Here is a 26,142-nt window from a genome sequence, read left to right as displayed (position 1 = left end):
CAACTGGGGAACTACCTCCACCATACAGAAAACCGCAGCCAAATAACACTAGACCCTTCCTGCCGATGAGTAAGGTAGCCAGAGCTCAACGAGGGTGCGGAGTGTTAGGGTCGGCAACGCGCATGTAACTCCTCTGGAGTTGCAGGCGTACATAGGCTACGGAGACTGCTTAACATGAGGGCCGTATGCTTGTTTGCCACCGACGTAATATAAAAAAAGTCGGATTTGTGACTCAAATCGTTTGTGTTTTGTTTCAGATTATGAGGCGTCGCATACGCGGCCTCGCCCGGGCGCCATGTGGAGCGCATGCGTGATCCTGCTAGCACAGATAGTCGTATGCCAGTTTGCTACAGGTAACTAATCATTTGACGACCGGTCTGGCCTAGTGGGTAGTAACCCTGCCTATGAAGGAGTCTTAGTAACAGGGTCCCGTTTTACCCTTTGGGTACGGAACCCTAAAAATGATAGACAAAAGTTTATTTCTCAAATTTTAAGTGAGATGTTTGCGGCGACCAAGAAGTAAAGCAACGGTAGAAAATAATGCTGGGAATATTTTTAAATGTTGCAAATTTTATATTTTTAATAATGCTGCGAATATTTCTGAATGTTGCAAATCTTATATTTTTTACGCTCAATAAGATTTAAGACTCTTCACGGCTTATGTATTAGTCAGTGTCTTGAAGTTTAAAGATTAGTTTACTTTTGTTTAATTAGTTTAAAGTAAGTAAGTACTATCCGAGTCTCAAGTAATTCTAGTCTTTGTCTCGGTAATCTAATTTCATTTATTTGTTAGGATCATCTTAAAACGTAACTTCGAGCGGCGAAATAAAGAAGAAAATTTTATTTGCAACATTTTCATACTAATTCGTTAATTAGCACAAAGCGATACCTAACTTTTACTTAAAACTTACTAGTTTAAATACTAAATGGCTTCTGCTATTAAATGAAATTCACCTTTTCACAATAGTTCAAAAGTTCTACCGGTTCTTAGAATAAAATGACCATCGCGGTCCGTTTCTCATTGAGTTTATTAAATAAGCAAAAAAATAAAATCCGTCGGCGGTCCGGATGCGGACTGCGGTCCGCCATTTGGTGACCCCTGTTCTAGAGGTACAACAAAGGCGCATAATACATATACCTAATTACCTACACATACTTAATTAACATCACTATTGGAGACTTCTGGTGGCATAGCGGTTTTTTCTTACAAAAAACACAACTTTACATAACAATCAAAATGCTACAGTTTCAGAATCTTTATTAGCAGTTCAACTTTAGGAAAACAGTATTAATTAGAGCTCAAATTACTTTTTAAGTTCCCTAGATATCTCCAGGGTTCCATCATCAGATACTAATTTGCTGACACTATTGATTTACTTTAAAGTATTGTAACCATTCCTAACAAAAAGTAATTTCCCGATGTGGCACAGGGATATTTGACAACTCGGCGACATAAAGTCCCTTATAATTAAGAACCTCCAGCGAAAAATTGAATGTTAAGAGATACTCACTACAGATTTTTCTGTTTCAGATAACCCTACAACACTGACAACGGAAGAGCAAACGGTCTCATCATTCTACCCTCTCAGCTCAGCACAATCCCCTGCCCCAATAATGCTGCGCCTGGGCAAGTCCACCATCGACAGCACCAAATCATTCAAAGTACCTCAGCCATCTCCACAGCCCACTACCCAGCCGAGCTCAGACCGGCCGGCAGCTTTAGGCAAAGTAGTGGTGCCCCACGTCGTGTCAGTGTCGAGGAACACGTACTTCGACCACGATCGGAGATACGGGCCGACGTTTGAAGATGTGCCTGATGGAAATGTTACGAAGATAACTGTGCAGTTGGGAGAGGATGCGCATTTGAACTGCAGGATCAGTTTGCTTCAGGATAAAACGGTGAGTGACGGTATCAGAAAAGAATTCTTGGCTGTTAATATGGCTGTTGAGCTCGCTACATAATGTGATACCGATGTGATTAAATTGATCACGTCACGGCGGAAATATCACACTTTGTTAGTCGACTATAAATCGAAATACGGCACGTCGACATGACAAAATTCTGCAGTTCAAACATGACATTGTTATTTATGCCCAAAATTATCCAAACGAAAGTTGTTGTTTTCATTGCTCCGAGGTCATCAACTCATTAATGGCGCCCAACGTGGGGCCATGATTTACTGACATGAATGACTAGCACAGTTTACATGTGATGGAGTTTAAACCAATTGACATGATTTAATGTAGGCATATTAGATTGCAGCAGATTCATGATCAGCTGTTTGTCTAAGAAGATAGTGGAATTTATAGCTTGTCAAAGGACTGTCTTATTTAAAATATAGACAGAGAGAATCATAGTAGGTACCTATCTTTGTCTTACTGTCTGTCTAGTACTAGCACCCAAAAGATAAGGATGAGTATAGTTTTTTTTTGTTCTTTTTTACTGCCAATTTAGTTTGACCAAATATAATTATTTCACACATTTTAAAATAAATATTAAATAGCCTTTATTCACTTTCTGCATTTTCTTGTTTATTTATCTATCTCTGTCATTTTGCTGACATATTTTTTCTCCTTATTCACATTTACTTTATTTGGTTATATAAACTCTGGTTTGTTGAATATAATTATTGCTCTTCTATTTTATAAACATTATTTTTATTATGCTGTCCGATCTCTTTTAATTTGGTATTTTATTTCATTCGTAATAAAATTCGTAATAAAGTACAAGCACTACACACACGAGGTCCATGCTACGTTTATTTGAACATAGGATTATATACATTGACTGGTTACAATTGTACACAATACAAATTGTACTTACATTGATTAGTTACAAATATATTTTTCTGTGAGAAGGTATATTTTTGTTACAAAAAAAGTGTGTGTTGTGTTGTGTTGTATAGGTATGTTTTTGTATATGTGTTATATAGTCATATAACAGTCATTTTGTAACAAAAATATACCTACTCACAGAAAAATATATTTGTAACTAATCAATGTAAGTACAATCATAGTCCTATGTCCAAATAAACGTAGGACGGACCTTGTGTGTACAACGTCACAAATATCAACATCCAATAAACCAACCTTTGACTACTACACGTACGTATGGCAATCTCACTTACGGCTTTCTTTCAGTTATGAAGTCAAAGTCCACAAACACCAATTTGATTTTAGTCCCTAGGGCACGACGGCGACGTCTCTTCACACCCCCTTCAGTTGACGCAAATGTTTCCCATAAGTTTTTGTTTTGTTTAATCTTTAGATGTCTAAAACTAACTAAGACCACAGTAAAAAAATCATACCACAATTTAATAGACTTCTAATTTTTCTGAATTTAGTTTTACAAAAAACATGTTTATCTTCATATTAAAATCATAAAGTAAATCATTCAGAGCTTTTTGAAAGGGCCCTCGTATATTTTTTTAGTTAGTTGATTTATGTTTCGAGGTAAAAAGAAAGCATTTTTAACAAATAAAATATTTTGTAAGTTTATTTCTTTCGAAAAATATTATTATTAAACTAGTGATTGTGTTCATATTATTAAGAAACTACTTAGTTGAGAAAGAATTAGAACTTCATGTGTAAGAAATAACATCAAGAGCTTTGTGGTTATCAGGCACTAATAAAAATGAAAGCAAATCACACAACTTCAAATACATTCCCTAATTGCAAGCAAATTTAATCGTTAATAATGAAATTTAGCTATATGTTAAAATTTGCACGCCAAAAGGTGAACTATTTGCACGACATAATTATTAGTTATAATGGGCATTTCCCCAAATTGACAACCATTTGCCTGTTTAGATTGCACGAAATCATGTCAAGTTAATTAAACTTTATTACGCATAAAATATGCTTGGGTTTGAGTTCCAAAATCAAACTCTAACCATGGCTCCATGTTGGGCGCCATAATATTATATGAGTGTGTACGTGTTCAAAAATATTTGAACACGCACTCTAACGCCTTGACAATAGAGGCGTGTTTAGATATTTGTGAGCACCTCGGCCGCTCCGATATATATCTGATGGCGACTGTACATAAACAAAGTACCTAACTTGTGACACAAAGATGATGATTAATGACTAAAATAACTTAAATTTATTATAATTATTGTAATATGAATATTAACCATTTATTCTTTCTTCCTTTTGTATTTTTATTTGTAACAAATAATCGAAATTAAACTATCGTCCTAAGGATGGATTCCTGGTGAATCCGAAACGTGTCGCCAAAAGCGACTAAAAATAATAGTGAGTGAAACCGTACTGATCTAAATATTTTGTAACAAATAATACGTAAGAGTATAAACGGGTGTGTTTATCGGCTAAGATAGAAAAACTGCTATGGGAGAGATAAAACTTCGCTCATTCTGTCATCTACATTGTTATTTGACAATATATACCTTATTTCAAAACCATAAGGTCCAAAGTGGTGTGTTTTGTGATTGGTACGGCGGGTTTTGACCTCATAAAGTAATTTGGTTAGTTGACCGTTAATGTGATTCGTTACAAAATGTTATTGTGCTATATCATTATTGATCTTCATTATAAAAACAAAAAGATTGGTTAGTGTGATTAGAAATAAAGGAGTCCTAGCAAAATTAATGGTATCAAAATATAATATTAATACAATATAATTATCTATAGAAATGAGGTAAAGTATTTCCGTTATATCACGTCGGTGGAGAACAAACACACTGTTGGCCTGATGGTAAGTAGAAAAAAGAAAGTAATTGCAAAAAAAAACATCTTGGTCCCACATGAGTCAAAACAGTGGCTTTTATCAACATCAAAACGAGAAAACCTTGTGTAGACGTATTTTACGACAAGTACATATTATGGATCACCGTTTGAATAAACCAAAAATTATTTACACATTTCCTTAATTAATAATTTTATTCTACCCCAGTATGCAGTGATTGCGAGAACTGTCACACACCAGTCACGGGCTTGCGGCCTCGCCTGTAGGCTGAATATAGCCTCTATTTAAACGAATATAAACACAGGACTCGGAGTTATCCATTTTGTGTTTCTTTGCTTGAAATGCCCCAATTAACAGCTCATTTATGATTACCTTTTGTTTTTCGATGAATATGACAGGAACATAGTCATATTATTAAATTTTAAACCGGGACTTAATCGCGTATTTAAGTTTTAAGATTTACCTTCGACGTTTCAAGGTCTCGGAGAAGACTCCAAAATAAATAAAATAAATGGGAAATAAATTAAATAAATAAATAATTAATAGTAAAAATAGTCATATATAATCGAGATATATCTAGTAATATTTCCATGAGTTTTCTTTGCTCAATATAATGTACCACTCAGATATTAGTTTTAAATACACGCAGAAAATTTAAACACTGTTTAAGAAATAAAAACAAGTTACTACTTCGTAAAAATAGAACGGGTTACGGCAAAACCAGCGTAATGTATGAGGGAGCACGGATGTATAATGAATTAATGAACTACCATATAACGCATTTAAAGCCAAATTAAAAATACAAATACAAAACAATAACCTCTAGCGATCATGCTATTTATGTTAATTTTAAGAAAATTAACTCATTTTTAGTGAACTGTATTGTTCTTATGAGTAATAAAGAATCTCTAAAACCTAAATCCATATTATGCAGATACGGTCGACAAAATTTTTGTGCGACTTCGTATCTTGTCACAGCCTAATAATCTGAGATCCCTAGTCCGCTAGCGGCTTTCATATGGATTATCGCTATGACAAGGTACAAAGTCAACAGTAAACAACGCTAAACGCGACGAGCTGAAAGCACTCCAGTCTGCTTCCATCCACTACCACTATGTGGCTGGTGTCCTCACGTACTTTCATTGTTCGCCTCGAAGATCGGTTACGTCAGCCACATTCTGGCGCACGAGCGCTGAGCTAACAGTAACAGTTAGCTCTTAGTTACTAGGAGTCGAAGTGGTTGCCATGCTCGATATCGGCCGAATCATCATCATCATCATTAAACAAGCATATGAATTTTATTTAATCGTATGGCATAGTAAAACAGTTATAGATACAAATTTAGTCCAATCAGCCACTCGATGGCCTCTTCGCTAAGGACGATCAGGTCTTCAGTAGGTCCATTGGCATAGCGCGTTATGGGGTAATCCTCTATTATATGTTTGATAGTTTGTGCAGCCTCGCCACAACTGCAAGCCGGGGATTTCACACATCCACAGCGGTGTCTGAAATAAGCACAGCGACCGTGGCCAGTGCGAAGTCTATTGAGGTTGCACCAATGCCGTCTTGGGAGGTCGGCCCCTTTAATTATAATAATAATAACTGATAAAGAATCTCTCAAATCTGTTCCTGACATGGTTTTTGATCAAATTAGCATTGATTTACTACAATCAGTAATAGGTAAAACGCATAACTGGAAAGCCACTGGTTCAGATAAAATCCACAAATACTGGTTAAAAAAGTTCACTTATTTTCACCCAATACTGCTCAGACAAATTAATGATTTCATTGACGCTCCAGAAACACTACCGAAATACATCACACAGGGCGTAACATATATGTTAATTAAAGAAAATCAGATAGAACAAATCCCGCTAAATATAGGCCCATTACTTGCTTACAGACCATTTACAAAATTATTACATCATGTATTAGCAAACTTATTTACCGTCATGTAGAAGCACACAATATATTGGCCGATCAGCAAAAAGGGTGCCGCCAAAACAGCCAAGGCTGCAAAGAACAGCTTACAATAGACGCCGTCATCTCTAAACAAGCTAAGAATAACAAGAAAGATATCTACACTATGTATATAGATTATAAAAAGGCCTTTGACTCAGTACCACATACTTGGTTAATCCATATCCTTAAGCACTACAAAATACACAGCTCTATCATACATTAATGTAACATAGTATTTTTAAGGAATAAAAATACTATGTTACATTGGTCAACTGTTCTGAAAATAATTAGCAATACCACTAATGTCGAAACGGAACCCATTAATATCCGCAGAGGAATTTTCCAAGGGGATGCCCTGAGTCCGCTTTGGTTTTGTCTTGCGCTCAACCCGCTATCTACTTTACTGAACAACAGCAAATCTGGATATAAAATCTGCTATGATAATACTTCGCACACAATATCGCATTTGATGTATATGGGCGACATCAAACTATATAGTAATATATATCACACAATCGTTTTCTTCAGATATACACATGGAATTTGGCATTGACAAGTGTAAAATCCAATCAGTTCGAAGTGGTAACATAGAACGTAACAGCTACACCCTCAACAATGGAGAACAAGTAGACCCTGTCGACGAAGAAACTGGTTACAAATACCTCGGTTACCAACAAACACAGCAAATCCACCATAAAATAACTAAAGCTTCACTTAAACAGAAATTTATAGGCAGGCTGCACAAAATTCTCAACACTTATCTTAATTCACGTAACACCATCAAGGCAATTAATACATATGCAGTACCCATTCTAACCTACTCTTTCGGTATTATACAGTGGTCACAAACAGACCTTTGTAATCTTCAACGAATAATTAACACTTTAATGACCAAATATCGAAAGCACCACCCGCGAAGCTGCATCCAGAGACTGACCCTACCAAAATCTGAAGGCGGAAGGGGCTTAATTGATATTAAAAATCTTCACAACAGACAGGTAAGCTCACTCAGGAATTTTTTTCACAACCACGCTATTAATTCCGAAGTACATCAAGCTATTGTAACCGCTGATCAAAAATGTACTCCATTGAACTTAAACGACCGCAGGACGCAGAAAAGTGAGGTAACAGTAGATCACCAGCAAAAACAACAAGCATGGATCCAAAAGTCACTCCACGGCAGACACCGACTCGACCTGATCAACCCTAGTGTCGACAAGCTGGCGTCAAATATGTGGCTTAAGAGAGGTGAGTTGTTTCCAGAAACCGAAGGATTTATCATAGCCATACAAGATCAAATAATAGATACTAAGAACTACAGAAAGTATATAATCCGCGACAGTAATTTACAAACCGACTTGTGCCGACGCTGCCATGCTGCGTCCGAGACAATACAACACATAACAGGAGCATGCCGATCCATAGCCCAGACCGATTACAAACACCGCCATGCCCAAGTTGCAGCTATCATTCACCAATATCTTGCATTTAAATACCACCTCATTAATAACAGATCCCCTTACTATAAATACACCCCACAAATTATTTAAGAGTCTACCGACTACAAACTTTACTGGGACAGAACTATCATCACCGACAAAACAATACATTACAATAGGCCTGACCTTACCCTCCACGATAAAGTTGCAAAAACTGTGTATCTCATTGACGTAGCCATACCCAACACACATAATCTCACTTCAACTCACACTGAAAAGATAAGTAAATACGCAGACTTATCAATAGAGATAAAAACCCAATGGCGGGTGAATACCGTAAAGACTATCCCAATAATATTTTCATCTACCGGTGTTATCCCTCGTACTCTGCATACCAGCCTCAAAACCCTCGATATACATCCACTCACTTACATTCTTCTTCAGAAAGCTGTTATAATGAACACATGTAGGATAGTACGCAAATTCTTAGCTTTAGAAAATTAGGGTATTACACACGAATTAATAAACTAGTGGATGTGAAATGACTCCTATTTAGTATGAAAACCAGTGTCGCTAAACTCACACATTCATAGCCACGTTAAAATACGTCACACACTTACAAAATTGCTCTGATTCGTAGCAACTTTCCCTACCAAAAGGTTATTACCAGTGGACATTTCTCGAACGAATATCAACTGTAGGCTACATGAGTGACGGTTTAAAATATAATGTCAAAGCTATATGACATACGACTCTTTCATTATCTCATTCATCTCACAAAAGCTCGCTCAACGTTCACCTAATACAACTACTCAACACCAGATGGCGGTATTTTATATAATTTTAAAATCACTTACTTATTACAGGCGAGAAAAGGGCTAAAAAACCAGTATAAGTAAGGTCTAATTACGCATGGTTTGTTACGGATCTCACGGTCACGTTACACTGGTGTTTTCGAGATCTCTACACGCCTGCGAGTAGCTAACCTTTGGAACTTCTTTCCATTCGACGATATAGGGAGGGGACAGTGTAATCGGAGTGTTTTATCGATATTTGTGTGTTCAGTTAGGTATTGATATTTCATTACTGTATGTTTTAACACATTTAGACGATACTTTATTTATGATTATAATATAGGTAGTGATAATCGTGATTGTATGAAAAATAATATGTAGTACAGTACAACAAATATCTAACTAGAAATTTGTTTCTTATTAATTGACCAACTAGGTTGTTAATGTGAACATTAAATATATCTTAGTCAAACAGATAAAATCATAGTTCTTTAAAGGTCTATTAACTCGGTATTGCTGTTATTTTGTAATCACAAATCTGCAATTACTTACATAAGTAAGTATTCGTCTTTAACAATATATTTACTTGTAGCAGCATTTAAGGCTAATCTAGACGGGACAACCTGATTAAATTGTCAAATTAATTGTATGGTGTGAAAGCATACATGAAACTGGCTCATCGATCCCACTTGATTTGATTGTAAGATTGTGACCTATCAAATCAGGAAGGGGGGCGGCAAAATTCCAATATTTGACGCTAGTTTCCATGGTACGGAACACTTTTTATTAATTTAGTGAGCCCGAATGTCACTAATAAGTACTAAATTAGTAACTAAGTTTTAGGCGTGTGGACGCTAGATGAGATGTATGGCAATTTTATCCCCAGAAATCTTTCTCTAAGAAATGCTCCTAGCATATGGTGCTATATTCTTGCCCAGTAGCATTGATCCATTTATTTTTAATATCGGCATCTTGTGGTAACCTACAATAATTAATAATAAAGAAATAGAAAATATAAAACGTTTATTCATGGCACATTGCATGCATTGTACGCATAAGTGCATTAAGTACCTAGTCTAATTATATTAACGATGAAAATATGATGGGTGTAAAAAACAAAAACGTATGTAAAGGAATACGAAGGTTTGAAAGGTTGCCATGAAATGACCCCGACTTAACTTAGTGCTTGATGACCAGAGCTGCCATATTTACTAAGACATTGATTATCCCAAATAATAATTAGAAACGTGTCTAAAATAATAATTTATTACCGAACTAAACATCAAACTTGAAATATCGTAACTTTAACTTTATCGATATAAATATCGACATTGCGCAGCATCTGAGTAGCGAAGTTATTTGACATTTAGGATAGCGAATATTCCAGATAAACGTAAAGAATAGTGACAAAGGATTGTGAACTCTAAGTTCTAACTGATAAAATATAAATTTACTTAACGAACATCGTAAATAATGCAATATAAACAGATTTTTCGTATTTATCGGATTATATTTAAATAAATAACCACCGGTGATAGGAAATACCTCCACGTGAAAGATTTTTTAAACCGCTGTGATTTCTGCAGCTTAATACTGCACAATACGGCATTTTAAATTTAATTATCAATTTTTGTTAGACGAGCGTACGTACGACGTGAATGTCATTCGAGCATGAAGTTTACACAACAACTGAGCATAGTCTGTGCATAAAGTGAGTCGGTCGCTACTAACTGTCGGATAGACGGGAACGCCCACTTGCCATCTCCATCCTACTCCGTGGTATTACATATCCTTCTATATTCGTTTGGCCAAAAGCCCGCGAATATGGAAGTAAAATCACCTCCAACCGGAGAGAAAAACAAATTGAAACAAATAAATAATAATAATAATATTGTTTATTTCAAGTTTTAAACTCATACAGTAAAATAAAATAAGGTAACATAAAACTTAAAAATGCAATACAATACAATGATGCGGAAGCTATAATTAGATCCTTTGTTAAATTATACCTTAAATAAGTACATAATTATTATTTACCATTTTGGTTCAGGTGGACGGCCGTCCAGTGTTTTAGGATATTATTGCTCGGGTTTACAGTAAACAGCGCCAGAATATCATTTTGCTGCGAGTTTTGCCATACGTTTGCCCAGACCGAAGCTATGCGGGACCTCATGATTGCATAAAAATCAGGTACTCCCGCATTAGCAAACATGGTCTTAGCACTGCAGTAACGAGGTTGTTTCATGAGTATTCTGAACGCATCGTTATACTGAACCCGAAGCGCGTTATATGAGCGTTTGGTGTAGTTACACCAAAGTGAGCATGTATAAAAGCACTGACAGAATGCCCTAAACAAAGTAATTTTTACGTCAGTGGTGCACTTGGAGAATCTTCGCGACAGCATGTTACACCGGACCGCGAGCGCGCGGCGCTCTCGCTCCATATCCATGTCGTCGCGAAGGTGCTCCGTTAGAAAATGGCCTAAGTACTTGAAAGATGCTACGACCCGAACCGGTGAACCATTCAAATAAACTGGCGGAACTACCTCCGGACCCTTGCCGTATCTGAAAACGAGCAGTTCTGTTTTTAAAATATTTTAGATAATGCTGTTTTGAGAATGTTTCGCAGATAGTAAGCAATTTTTGGATACCCTGGCTTGAGGGGCTGAGAAGCACCATATCATCGGCATAGCTCAGGTTGTTAACGCATATGTTAGCAACATGGCAACCCGTCCTGGTACCTCTCAGCTCCTCAATCAGACCATTAACGTAGAGGCAAAATAGGTCCGGAGAAGTTATGCCCCCTTGACGTACACCACACTCTAGCCTATAATAGTTAGAGAGGGTATCGCCCCATTTTACGTTGTTTGTTTGGTTTTCGTACCAATACCTAAGAACATTGACCGTGTCTACCGGCACGTTTGATCCCAAGAGCTTAGTCCACAGTAGTTCGTAATTTACTAGGTCGAAGGCACGGCTCACGTCTAGAAAACATGCATACACAGATGTATGTTTACTGATGTAGTAGTTAACTACGGTTTTGAGACTAAGTATCGCGGACTCGGTCGATAGGCCGGCACGAAAACCAAACTGCGCGTCATTCAACCTTATGTTTTTCGTCAGTTCGGGCTGCAACAACCTCTCAAGCACTTTACCAATTATTGTGCCCAGGGATATTGGCCTATAATTTTTCAGGTCAGACAGATCACCGCTTTTATTTTTGACTATAGGGACCACTATAGTTTTCATTAATGCTTCAGGTAGGTAGCTAAACTAAATTATGGCACCTGAAATTATTTATGAAATATTTAAAAATAATTAGCATATGAATGATATAATAGAAACAAGTGACTAGAGGGTCACAAAGATAGCATAGCACACGAATGTTTTTGGTTAACTGGTTGATATTTCCCAGTGGATCATTAATTTGTTCAATTAATTAAAAGTACAAAAAGTTTAATACATTTGAACAAAATATCCGTCAGCCGTATGCTACTCGTCTATTTTACTCGCCTCTAACGACACCAAGTCTTGGAAACTTGCAAAATTATCCGAATTGTAATACAAAAGGCAAAAGTTTAAGTTCTCCGCAATACAGTAATAACTTGGAATTTGTCAAAAGTTGAGCGAAATCTAAGCGAAAACTTCGCGTCTTATAATTATTAAAGTTGATAATTATCCTAAATTGCCTTGGGGAGCGTTTTTGCAACAACATTTAAATATGTTGAGAATTAAATAATGATAGGTGAAAATTGTAAATAATATATATTATAAATCAAGTCCAATCAAAAAACAAAAATCATTTATTGTCAGACAACCATGGCACGTACATACATACCTTACAGACTAACATAACATACATACAATAATTATAACCTTTGAAACTAAAAATAATTTTGCCGACACAAGTTTTTTGCTGCGTCAATTGTTCTGGTGTAGGATTCGGCAGATTCACACGGAACCGCCGAAAGCACGCGATACGTATTAACGGCCCGGCCACGACATCGCGCGGCGGCCATAGGTGGGAACGAAAGGTCCGATCGCTGTGTCTCGCTCCAACCTATGGCCGCCGCTCGCCGCTGCCGCCGCCGCGCTATGTCGTGGCCGTTCCGTAATTACCATGAATAGCGCTCAAAAGGAAGTCGAGCGCTAACATACATTTCATAATCTCTCCAACCTTAATATTGAGTAAGAAGCCTATTATATCCCATAAATGAATAAATTATTTATGTTCTTTATAACTAAAACTCCCGGCTTCATCTGATCAATCGCGAAAATTAATCATCGGCCGTGATTGATCGCACACACGAATACATCGGATTACTATGGATATGGATCCCGATATCCTTTAATCACTTCGGATCATGTTGCGATGACGGATGCTCACACAATGGATAGTTGAGGTTTCTTCTTTATTTTGTTGATGTGGACAAGAATAATTCCTTTATAATAATATGTAGTATCATTTCACTTAATTAGTTGTTTCCCTTATTTATTTTTTTACATTGTGTTTATTAGTCCATCTACTGGGCCTTACTGAAAATCAGCGTCGCGGAGTGTGCCATGTTGGCTCACACCGTGACACCAAGCTGAGTAAGGACCATTTAGCGCAACCTCATTCTGTTTAATTATTTCTAGTTTTAGTCTTGTTATGTTGTGCTAATAAATGCTTTTTCTTTCTTTCTTTCTTCTTTCTTTCTTGTTAAAATAGTTTAAAAGGTGTAGTGACAATTAAACAAAAGGATAAAATAATATCTTTTTTTTAATAGTCATCATAAACTATCGCCATGCATGTTCGCTTTTCGGATAGTATCTAAGTTTAGTTTTTTAAGTGCATAAATGTTTAAAATATAAAAATTAGCGCGACCTCGCCAACAAACTGCAATCGCAGTTTGGCGAGGAATATAATTATAAGAAAATTGTTGTGTTGTAATTTGAGATTAAAAAAAAAAAAAAAACAATTCAATTTTATTCCAAATTATTCAATTTATTTGTATAATCTGACCACGCTATATATGTGTCACTCAAGTGCTATGTATGTTGGTGTGAACATAGACATAGTATATACAAGTAGTTATAGACGCGCCACAGAGCGACCGGGGGTAAGATAAAGAATATTCATTTTTTTTCTTTCACTCTTATAAATTTCGGTATTTCGCCATCGCCCATGATGCCACCCGGTCGGTGATTAGGACAAAGCATGGCACTATTTTCTCTTTCCTCTTATAGGAATCGCAATAAGACTATATTTCTCTATCAAAGAGTGTCACGCCCTTGCGGTGTAAACTTACCGAAGTGCACTCTTGGCACATATGTGTTTTTGAGTCATCGGTATGATTTAACCAACTCAACATTAAAATGTCCATAAAGCATTTTTTTATGTTGATTGGTTAATTCAGGTTTAAATATCAAATATTTATTACCACACATTAAAATTTTACTTTATATAATTCAAAAATACTTGGCCATTTAAATCGTTCCTATGCCAGAAAGTCATATTTATTTAAGCTATACATAGGTATTTAAAACAAATAATATTCAATGTTCTAACAGAAGCATTAAACTGTGACAAATAAATAAAAAATATTCATTTTGAGCTTCATTTTTCTTTTTTAGGGTTCAGTACCCAAAGGGGGGGGGGGGGGGGGTCCTAAGGGAAAACGGGACCCTATTACTAAGACTCCACTGCCGTCTGTCTGTCTGTCTGTCACCAGGTTGTATCTCATAAACCGTGATAGCTGTTGTTGACAATTTTACAGATGATGTATTTCTGTTGCCGCTATAACAAAAAATACTAAAAAGTACGTAACCCTCGGTGGGCGAGTCCGACTCGCACTTGTCCGGTTTTATATTAAGATTGATAGCCATCACTTAAGTTAACAGAAAGTTACCCTCGTGAATGCTCAGTCACTAGTTAGCTAGTTTCTTGCGAGCTCCCGAATTAATTCTATCCCGAATTAGTGTAGGCCGATTCAGCCAAGCGAGCACATGATTGGCGCGAGAGTATCTCGCCGCGACATAAACTACCCAGTAAAAGACGGGTAGTCTATCTCGCGGCGAGATATTGTCGCGCCAATCATGTGCTCGGCCTACTGTATCAATTTGTTAAGATTAAGCTTTGTTTTGTCCGCTAACCTACCCAACGACACTACGACAACACACCTACTTAATTTTGTTGTAGTTACTAAATTTAAGTCGTTAATTTGTAACATTTAAGGGTGGGGGGTGGTATACAGCTGCTTAATGTAATTTTAATCAGTTTCTGTCGCTCCTTATGTGACATTGGATGTGTAATTAAAATATTTAAGTTCTCATTTAGGTGAATTGTACAAATTCTTATGAGAATAAAGAATCTTTAAACCGATTTCGATACGACTTTGACTGGTGCGCGGTGACTGGGCGATTGGTGCGCATCTCACGCAAGACTTTCATTGCTTTTCGCATGCACCAAGCGCGAGCGAGCAAGGTATTTATGTAGCCATTAATTACATCACACGTTTAGGGGGAGGGAGAGGGTCAAGAAAATGTGACATGTTGTGACGTCACATCAAAGGGGGTAAACCCACCAAATGTGACCAAGTGTGACAAGGCGGGGGGGAGGAGGTCAAAAAAATGTGGAAATTCCTGTGACGTAACGTAACAAATTGTTAAATTACAATTGGCCATCTGAACAAATTGATGAAAATAAACGTATGTATTATACATATCGTTCCCAACTAGTTCAGAATTCTCTAACGGCGGAGAAAGCCTCTTTGTTTCATGTTCCTTTTGTTGTAGTAATTAAGCAAATCACTCCCATTGTTTAAGAATATTAACGTTAGCGAAGCGTTTTTTTTTGTTTCACCTTTGCTGTTACTTGTATTATTATCCGTCCTTAGATATATTTGAATGCAGCTTACCCACATTCAAAAATAAAATCCGCAAAATTTTGTGTCCATAGGCTGCGTTCATAATTGTAATTTCCGTAAACGCTTTTTGATTAATTAATTAATTGAAAATATTTAGTATAATTTAGTTTTAGTTTTAGACTTAGGTAGATTAATTACTAGCGCACGCAACTCTGTAAACTGGATCTTGCTACTGTTTATTTTACTTTTCTGTCCATAATCTTGTGTAGAAATGGCATCTCACCTCCCTAGCAATAAATTGTAACTAAATCTTCTAATCCTTCTGTGCACACATGCTTAGAGTTATAGTCTAGATCTGAACTGTATGCTAATATTGTATTAATTTCTGAAATTGTCTGTAACTTGTTTTGTGAGCCAAATAAATAAAATAAAATAAATAAATTATAACTAAAATGACAAAAAATAAAATTAGGAACATATTTGTAAAGACAGCTAGGTAACATGGTACGTATTATAGAAAAATAATAATTTGAAGTACCTACATGGAAATAATCTTTTGACTCCAAAGTGACATACTTAAAATCCTTTTTAGTCCTGCTAGAAAAGTATGCAAAATTATTATTTTTATTTATTTATTCAGGTAAATACACATAAAATACAACTTAATTACAAAAGTACCGTTAAACCAGTAAGGTTTGTCTCGGTACACCATCCGCAGTAGATTTGATGCAATAATAAAATATAACAACAACATAAGAAAGTTCATAACATGCTCAATTTAAGTAATCTATTATTTAAATTACAACAATTCGACACCGTTGCACTGAGCGCATATTAACGCATTTTTTCCTTATTAGACCGATAGTGGGACCATATTTTTGACCTTAAAGTTATGATAATTCTAAAGAAGGAAAAGTGATGCTTATATGGCAGGGGACATGTTTTTAAGCATATTTGTAATTTAAGACGAAAAGTAAGAACGAGCGTTAGGTATAAATTAGGTATTTATATATTTTGATTGATGCTTTTTGAATATTGAATTAAAGTGCAAAGTTTAAGCTTCATCGTTTAAATTATGTATGACTCTTTAAACTGTTACATTTTTAGAAAAAAATTTAACATGCTTCTTTGTCAAACTAAAATTAGCTTATTATTTTGTCGATATTGAATTAAAATTTTAAAAATCCACAATAATATCTCTAAATTCTTAAGTTAATAGACAAAGACGAAAAATTAGAAAAATAGGATTGCTGCTTAAATTTTAATATGCGTTTTTTGTCCTGTAAGGTCCAATATTGAATTAAAGTCTATAAAGATAAGTTTCATACTATAAAATAATATATGCAACCATATTATGAAAAGTAAGAAATTTCTGTGTGTAGCTTCCATTGTTATAGCCAAATCTATTTAAAAAGGCGCAAAATTCATACATAAGCCGCGCTGGTCAGTCAAGGTGCCGGCGCGGCACGCGGGAGCCTATCGCAGCATTCGTATCTATCTATACCTATAGGTACCTCGCCCGGTCGCCCCGTTCCCCGCTCAGCTTTGTAAGCGCTGCTTGACTTTTCTTGTCATTCATTAGTTTGTTTACCGTGCACATACATTAGATGCCGATATTACGTGAAATTAATGTAATTATGACTTCAAAATGAGTACAAAATGTTTGTTATGTGGACTGATTATTTGTAGTTACTTAGTGGTCCGAGAGCTGGTAGACATTTTGGAGTAGGTCCTTGAGGCAAGCTGAAAATTTGCCTGATACTTCTCCTATCATACCCTAACTCAGCACTGGAGGTCTGGCTGCAGGGTAGTGGGGCTAAATCAACCCTTATATTTTTTAAGATTTTTTAGGGCTCCAAAAAAGTTCGTGAGGCAAACTGTAATTTTTACAGGTTGAAGTTAAGTATCTAAATAGTCACAAAAAAATAAGCCTGAACATTTGGTCGGGTCTTTGACCTTGCCAGAAGATCTAAAAAGTAACGTATGGCACTTACTCGTACGCAAAATTAAGTTTGTCTACTATAGCAATTGTATGCATTACAAAGTTATTTTTGTAGTTCAGTAAATTAAAGACTACTAGGTAGGATGTACAGTCAGCAATACTATTCGCTTAGCACCGTTGCATACAAACTTCTTTACAGGGGTGGTATCTTTTCTCTGCAGCTGACTGTACAATGTGATTGTAACTATGACGATGGTGTATATTTATGATGTATGTTATTTATTGTGTTTTTTGTATCTTACTTAAGGGCTTCTGTTAAGGGAACGAAAATTTGATTATTTTTGCGCTACAACGCACGGTTTAGGACATACAGCCCTGTAAATTTTTTTTTTGTTTTTTTTTCTATTTGTTTTTTTTTTAATGTTTATTAAGGGTCCAGTGCAGGCGAACGAAAATGTTTATAATTTTGCGCTACGGCACACGGTTTAGGAGATACAGAATTATAAAGGTTATTTGTGTTTTTTTTTTAATATATTAATTAAGGGTTTCTTAGTGGAACGAAAATTTGATTATTTTTGCGCTCCGTCGCACGGTTTAGGAGATACAGCCCTCTAAAAAAAAATTTCTTTTTTTTCTTTTCTTTTTAAATGTTAATTAAGTTGAACGAAAATTTTATTATTTTACGCTACGACGCTATTATTAAATTATGTTAGATTTTGAAATTTTTATATTAAATATATCTACTTATATATAAAGTTGAAGTTTGGTTATGGAATTTTATATTATATAAATATACAAAAAAAGAAATATAGGGCTGTATCTCCTAACCCGTCCGTCGTAGCGCAAAAATAATAAAATTTTCGTTCCCCTTTAAAAACACTTTTAATATACAAAAAACACAATGAAACACAATAAGAAAAAAAAACTCTACACGGCTGTATCTCCTAAGCCGAGCGTCGTAATATAAAAAAATAAAAACAAACAAAAATACCAAAAAAATCTTTATAAGGCTGTATCTCTGAACCGTGGGTCGTAGAGTAAAATAATAAAATTTTCGTTCAACTTAATTAACATTTAAAAAGAAAAGAAAAAAAAAAACAGAATTTTTTTTAGAGGGCTGTATCTCCTAAACCGTGCGTTGTAGCGCAAAAATAATCTAATTTTCGTTCCCCTTTGAGAAACCCCTAAGTAACATACAGAAAACACAATGAAAAACTAAAAAGAAAAACAAAGAAAAAAATGTTTATAGGGTTGTATCTCCTAAACCGTGCGTCGGAGCGAAGAGCAAAAATAATTAAATTTTCGTTCCACTTTAAGAAACCCTTATTAATATTTAAAAGATACAAACAACCCTATAAAGATTTTTTAATTTTTTGTTTTCTTTTTTGTTTTTCATTGTATTTTTTGAATGTTACTTACGGGTTTCTCAAACGGGAACGAAAATTAGATTATTTTTGCGCTTCAACGCACGGTTTAGGAGATACAGCCCTGTAAAGATTTTTTTCTGTTTTTTTTTCTTTTTTTTAATGTTAACTAAGGGTCCACTGCAATGGAACGAAAATTTTATAATTTTGATGCACGGTTTAGGAGATACAGCCTTATAAAGATTTTTTTTTAAATATAAATTAAGGGTTTCTTAAAGTGGAATGAAATTTTGATTATTTTTGCGCTACGACGCACGGTTTAGGAGTTACAGCCGTGTAAATATTTTTTTCGTTTTTTTTTTGTTTTTTCTCATATTAAAAAAGAGTTTCTTAGAGGGAAACGAACATTTTACTTTTTTTGCGCTCCGACGCACGGTTTAGGAGATACAGTCCTATAAAAAGATTGTTTTCTTTGTTTTTTTCTTTTATGTTTTCATTGTGTTTTTTGTATGTTACTTAGGGGCTTCTGATAGGGGAACGAAAATTTGATTATTTTTGCGCTATAACGAAGGGTTTAGGAGATACAGCCCTGTAAATATATTTTCTGTTTTTTTTTCTTTTTTTTTTTAAATGTTTATTAAGGGTCCACTGCAGGCGGACGAAAATGTTATTATTTTGCACTACGGCGCACGGTTTAGGAGATTCAGCCTTATACGGATTTTTTGTGTTTTTTTTATACCTATATTAATTAAAGGTTTCTTAAAGTGGAACGAAAATTTGATTATTTTTGCGCTCCGTCGCACGATTTAGGAGATTCAACCCTATAAAGATTTTTTCTTTGTTTTTCATTGTGTTTTTTGTATGTTAATTAGGGGTTTCTCAAAGGGGAACGAAAACTAGATTATTTTTGCTCTACAACGCACGGTTTAGGAGATACAGCCCTCTAAAGATTTTTTTTCCTTTTTTCTTTTTTTTTAATGTTAATTAAGGGTCCACTGCAGTTGAACGAAAATTTTATTATTTTGCGCTACGACGCACGGTTCAGGAGATACAGCCTTATAAAGATTTTTTCGTTTTTTTTGTTTTTTTTTTTTTTTAATATTAATTGAGGGTTTCTTAAAGTGGATCGAAAATTTGATGATTGTTTTTGTGCTACGACGCGCGGTTTAGGAGATACAGCCGTACAAAGATTTTTTTTTCTTTTTGTGTTTCATTGTACGACCGGTCTGGCCTAGTGGGTGACCCTGCCTGTGAAGCCAATGGTCCTGGGTTCGAATTCCGGTAAGGGCATTTATTTGTGTGACGAACACAGATATTTGTTCCTGAGTCATGGATGTTTTCAATGTATTTGTATATTATATATATCGTTGTCTGAGTACCCATAACACAAGCCTTCTTGAGCTTACTGTGGGACTTAGTCAATCTGTGTAAGAATGTCCTATAATATTTATTTATTTATTGTGTTTTTTGTATATTGAAAGAGGGAACGAATTTTTTTTTATTTTTGCGCTGCGACGGACGGTTTAGGAGATACAGCCCTATATATATTTTTTTTATTGTTGTTTTTTTTTGTATGTTATATAATATAAAATTCCATAACCAAAATTCAAATTTTTATATATAGGTAAGTAGATATACTCAATATAAAAATTTCAAAATCTAACATAACTTTTAATAGAAATATCCTCATACATCATAAATTTACACCATCCTCATAGTTACAATCACACTGTACAGTTAGCTGCAGAGAAAAGATACCACCCCTGTATAGGTTTGTATGCAAAGGTGCTAAGCGAATAGTATTGCTGACTGTACATCTTACCTAGTGGTCTTTAATTTACTACAAAAATAACTTTGTAATGCATACACTTTGTTTAGTAGACAAACATAATTTTGCGTGCAAAAATAACTGCGATGCATACGCTTTGTATAGTAGAGAAACTTAATTTTGTGTGCAAAGATAACTTTGTAATGCATACAATTTGTATAGTAAACAAACTTAATTTTGCGTGCAAGTAAGTGCCATACTTTTTAGATCGCCTGGCAAGGTTAAAGACACGACACGACCAAATGTTCTGGTTTATTATTTTTATGACTATTTAGATACTTAATTTTAACCTGTTAAAAATACAGATTGCTTTTAGAACATTTTTTTGAATTTTGTGAAATATTATTTTGCACGCGTCTAGCAAGGTTAGGTTACCCGCTAGCCCGTTGATCTATATACCGTTGATCTACCTATATATCAATACCGTTTGATCGCTGCCTCGGCGGCGCACAGCGCGGCGCGCGCGAACATGCCGCGCGTTTGAAATGTAACGTAAATATAAGCACGGAATGCATACGTATCAGTATTTAGTGACGCACAGATTTTATATTTCTAATCTTTTGTGTGGGAACTAAGATCATTGTCATAACCGTTTAATATTAACTCTACAAACTTTAATTCAATATTGGCTATACTGCTTAACCAGAAATCAATATCTAGAGAAGCACATTGTCTACATTTCTAATTTTTTACAAGTATAATAAGCTGATCCATAATATCGTAATTTTGCAATGTCAGCTACTCTAATTCTTTATTTACAAAATAATTCATGTTTTTAAGTTCACCAGAAAGCACATGTTCCAGATTTCTAAAAACCGAATATTGTGTATAAATTAAAGTGGTATTGAATATGTTAAAGTTTTTTGTAACTTTAATTCTATATTTACAAAGTTATTAGCAGAAATTAAAATATTTCAATATATCCGAACGCTCACCCTAAAAATTTCTAACTTTTTACGAAAGTCTTATTTAACATGCTAACAATGACATATCGAAAAAGAAAAAACTTTAATATTATCAAAACCCATTTTTGTTCCACCGCTGGTCTATATCCTATTGTTCTGCCGGCCGGCCGCTCTGTTCGGACCTGTTCTGCACTCGCTCGAGTACAGGATGAGTACAGGATGCTCCAATTATGTTATGAAATTATTAAATATTATTATACAATAATGTAAATGCGAAATTAACTCTGTCTGTAATTTTACGACTTTTCTTACAGCTGATCCAACAATGCTCTTTTAAGATAGCTTTTAAGATAGCTAAATATTTAGGGAGAGCTTTATTCAACTATTACTTTTAAACCATTAGTTAGTAATAGTAGTTAACGTTCCTTTCTTAAAAAGGTCCTAATGCATAATGTATGGATTCAATACAAACTGCTGATTTGCTATTAAAAAAAAAAAAAAAAAAAAAAAAAAAAAAAAAAAAAAAAAAAAAAAAAAAAAAAAAAAAAAAGCCGATAATACTTTTCATTCACTATTTACGGCAAGATTTCACATTCACAATGCATGTTTTAAAAACATATTTTATTTCTTTTCTACCTAATGTCTGATGATATATACAGTTCAATAGACCTTTCTAAAAAACAAAGTTATATTAATCTAGGCGATACTTTACTACGAACAACAACTCGTTTACGACATCGACAGTAATAAGATTTCAGACGTGACTTCACTCTGCTTAGTCACTTGATGGAATAAAAAGATTTAAGAAGTTGTATCGCAGGTTTACTGCATTATGAATAATGTTATGAATGCTTTAAATGAATTGTTTCTAGATGTTGCAAATCAATCACTTTTTGTAGTTTTTGTTTTGCATTTCAAGATGTTTCTTTTGTTTAATCCGACAGAATTCAAGAAGCACTAGATCTAGAGATAGTTTAATTGAATTCTACAAACAAGTCTTGTCTGAGCAACCATAATTATCTAATTTCAGTAGTGGAAACTGTTTTGGCTTATGTATGTATTTAAGTGTAATTATCTATATGTGTCATTTTTCGCTGTTTGTTTCCCATTATCAATAAATAATAAATAATTTACTAGCGGCTCCACGACCTCTATTTTCAGTATAAATCAATTCGACAAAAACTAATTTACCTATTTAAGCGCGAAGCGAAGGCAGAAACTCATTATGGAAGACTTAAACAAAAACGTTTACTGAAATTTGCACGGAAATACCGACGTTATATTTTTTGTAGTGAAAATATTGTCATTATTCATTATGTTCGTCATAATACACTTTATACGTACCTGTGGGCACTACGACATGCCTGAAATGTACATATTTTTATACAACGTTGGTCCGCTAAAGTTACCCTGAGCCGTAGACAGTCACATCATACCTATAGTTCGGTTTTTAGCATTAGAAAAATGGTAGACAAACCCTTGACGTGCCTTTTTATTAAAAAACGCTTTTTAAAAATCAGTAACTACAACCTATGAAAGCATAAGAATGTAAATGATTATATATGATTTATAATTGTTGCAATTTGCTGTAACTTATTTTTCAAAAGTGTTTATCAATAAAAGACACGTCAAAATAGTGTACTTAGTCTTTTTCTAATGGTAAAAAAACGAGGTATACACGCCGCCGCATAGATAGGTGCGTCGTGTTATACATTAAAGTTTTACGTTGTTATTGTTTTATTACCCCATAGTAAAGCCATTTCGAGCGCTAACATTCATCGGTGCAATATTTCTTCAACACCACCAGGTATCCTGGGTCCGGCGGAGAGGCAGAGACGAGATGCCGGAGCTCCTAACAGTCGGCGCGGTGACGTACGCGGCGGACGACCGCGTCACCGTAGCCAAGCGGTACCCTGGCAACTGGCGGCTTCTTATTAGGGAGGTGAAGCCGGCGGATGAGGGCGTGTACGAGTGCCAGATATCCACGCACCCGCCAAGGGTCAGCAGGACCTATTTGCATGTTAACAGTGAGTATTTATATGTCTCTCATCTTAACACAATATAACAATTATTGTTATAGAATCGCTTTCAATAACGATTGATATATAAACTTTGAATAAATTTAAGAGATGAAAAATTACTGCCTTGGGTGAGACTTCACGGCCTCTGGATTCTGGAGTCACCCAAGGCAGTAATTTTTCATCTCTTAAATTTATTCTAAGCTTAATAGCACCGTTTGCAGACGTTTCTGCTTGTTCAAAATTGATAATACAGAAAATACAGAAATACAGACTTTATTGGTAAATATAAACATAGTATATTTATTTTACTATGATATATAATATATCAATCGTTATCGAAAGCGATTCTTACCAACCCAAAGTGTACTTATAGTTATTCAAACCAACTGAGCCGCTCCGCCACCACATGGAGTGTCTTGAGGATCTTAATAAATACAGTAAAACCACATATTAATAACTATGTTTCAACACTTTAACTATGATCCAAAAGTTCAATACGTATTAAGTACGAAATCTAATGTTCTTTTTGGTTGTTGCTTATTTTTTCTTGTATTTATGAAACTATTTTGCCTCTGAAATAAGGCTTTCAAATAATGCTTACATCTAAACGAATATATTCGAGTTAGCTTTGGACTATAGATATTTAAGAGATTTTAGGCTATAGTTAGGTAGTCTTAAGGTACCTAACGTTACAATTTAGTTATTTACGAGAATGCAAAGTTGTAACGAAGTTGTAACGAAATTGTAACGAAGCTGTAACGAAGTTGTAACGAAGTTGTAACGAAGTTGCAACGAAGTTGTAACGAAGTTCTAATGAAGTTGTAACTTCTTAATTCATGACACTGCGTAAAACGCTTTTAAAATATTTACACTAGTACACCATTATGACTATTATCAACTTATAAACAATTTTTTTTAGACGAAGCCAATTTAAAATCATAATGTATTATGACCGTTGAATACCTACTTAGTCATAAATATATTTCAAATTGAATAAAAATCATAAATACTTTAACAATTTAAACATCAAATGAATTCAATAATGAAAATATTTTCGACGCCACCGATAACAATAACGCGAAACATTTCGCATTTTTATTTAAAAATATTTCTGTAAAAATGATTGACGTAAACAAGAAAATATTAGCAACAAGGTGAAACATTTAAGGCAGGCGTGGCTTGAATACGTTATGCCAAAAGAACAACGTTGCCTTTCCGATATAATCGTCTTGACATAAGCCAATTTTCATCTGAAGGCAAATATTTCACGGTCGCTACCCACTGAATGACAAAAAGATCGTAAAACCGTTTTTGCTAAATGTCCGAATGAGAATTCCTCGGCGTAATTGCTCTAGACGCTCCAACAATTTTGCTTTCGATAGCTTTCTGACATTGAAAATATTGTAATAAGTGGTCTTAGGTACCATTAATTTTGCCATCTTGTGTCTTTTTTATTATCTTTCTGTAACTAAAATGGTAAAGCTAAAAAATTTGACAGCTGATGACATCAACATTTTTCACAAAAGTCTAATGCTGCCTGATTTTATGACAAGCTTTATTTACTCGTCTGTCGGTGTGTCTGTCTGTAATCAAATCTTACAAGTAAAATTTGACCCGCTTCCCGGGTTCCTGAAAATTTGCACACATATGTAAGTTGGATAACAATGCAATATTATGGTATCATCGAGATGATCTGATGATGAAGACAGGAGGTGGCCATACGTACTCTGTGATAAAACAACGAAACCTAATTGTTGTGTTTGGGGTTGTTAGAATTATCTCGATGAGTATTAGTTGCCTGTAGAAAGAAAAGTACAGTCAGCGATAAAAGATTATAAGCAGACTAAATTTGCATCAACGTGAGCCCAATTTGGTCTACATACTTTATGGGTCTTGAGATACATCGGCCCAAAGTTGCTTGATTTTTAGGGTTCCGTACCCAAAGGGTAAAACTAAAAACGTGACGCTATTTCTAAGACTAAACTCACTGTCCGTCTGTCTGTCACCAGGCTGTATCTCATGAACCGTGGTAGCTAGACAGTTGAAACTTTCACAGATGATTCTCTTGCCGCCATAACTGTTTTTTTTTCAATGCCAGTAATGTGTGATACCAGATTGAACATAGTACAGATCTGGTAACCAGAACCGACTTCTAATATTTTGTTAAGTAATGCAAGGCAAAATGGAGCAATTAATTGGGACACCTAATGTTAACCAAACACTCATTTCAAATTAATTATAAAAACTCAATCAATTTAAGTCAATTTATTGAAACGAGTTTGGATTACATTCGAAAGCGACTTCGTTAAAGCTTGTGAAAAACAGTTTCATT

The 26,142-nt window shown here is 34.9% G+C and overlaps 1 protein-coding gene across 3 annotated transcripts in view; it reads left to right on the top strand.

Moving 5' to 3' along the window:
* Positions 1-26,142, top strand: part of LOC134748821 (uncharacterized) — a 139,634-nt gene that overhangs the window by 101,644 nt on the left and 11,848 nt on the right. For all 3 annotated transcript variants that reach the window (XM_063683627.1, XM_063683629.1, XM_063683628.1), the window contains exons 2-4: positions 258-353; positions 1,532-1,899; positions 23,597-23,816. In XM_063683627.1, coding sequence (XP_063539697.1) covers positions 296-353; positions 1,532-1,899; positions 23,597-23,816 — 646 coding nt within the window. In that variant the 5' untranslated portion in view covers positions 258-295. The remainder of the gene's footprint in view (positions 1-257; positions 354-1,531; positions 1,900-23,596; positions 23,817-26,142) is intronic.

The sequence above is a fragment of the Cydia strobilella genome, chromosome 17 (assembly GCF_947568885.1).
Source record: "Cydia strobilella chromosome 17, ilCydStro3.1, whole genome shotgun sequence".
In the NCBI taxonomy this organism is placed as follows: domain Eukaryota; kingdom Metazoa; phylum Arthropoda; class Insecta; order Lepidoptera; family Tortricidae; genus Cydia; species Cydia strobilella.
The sequence above is the reverse complement of the archived record's forward strand: the minus strand, read 5'-3'. Positions and strand labels throughout refer to the sequence as shown.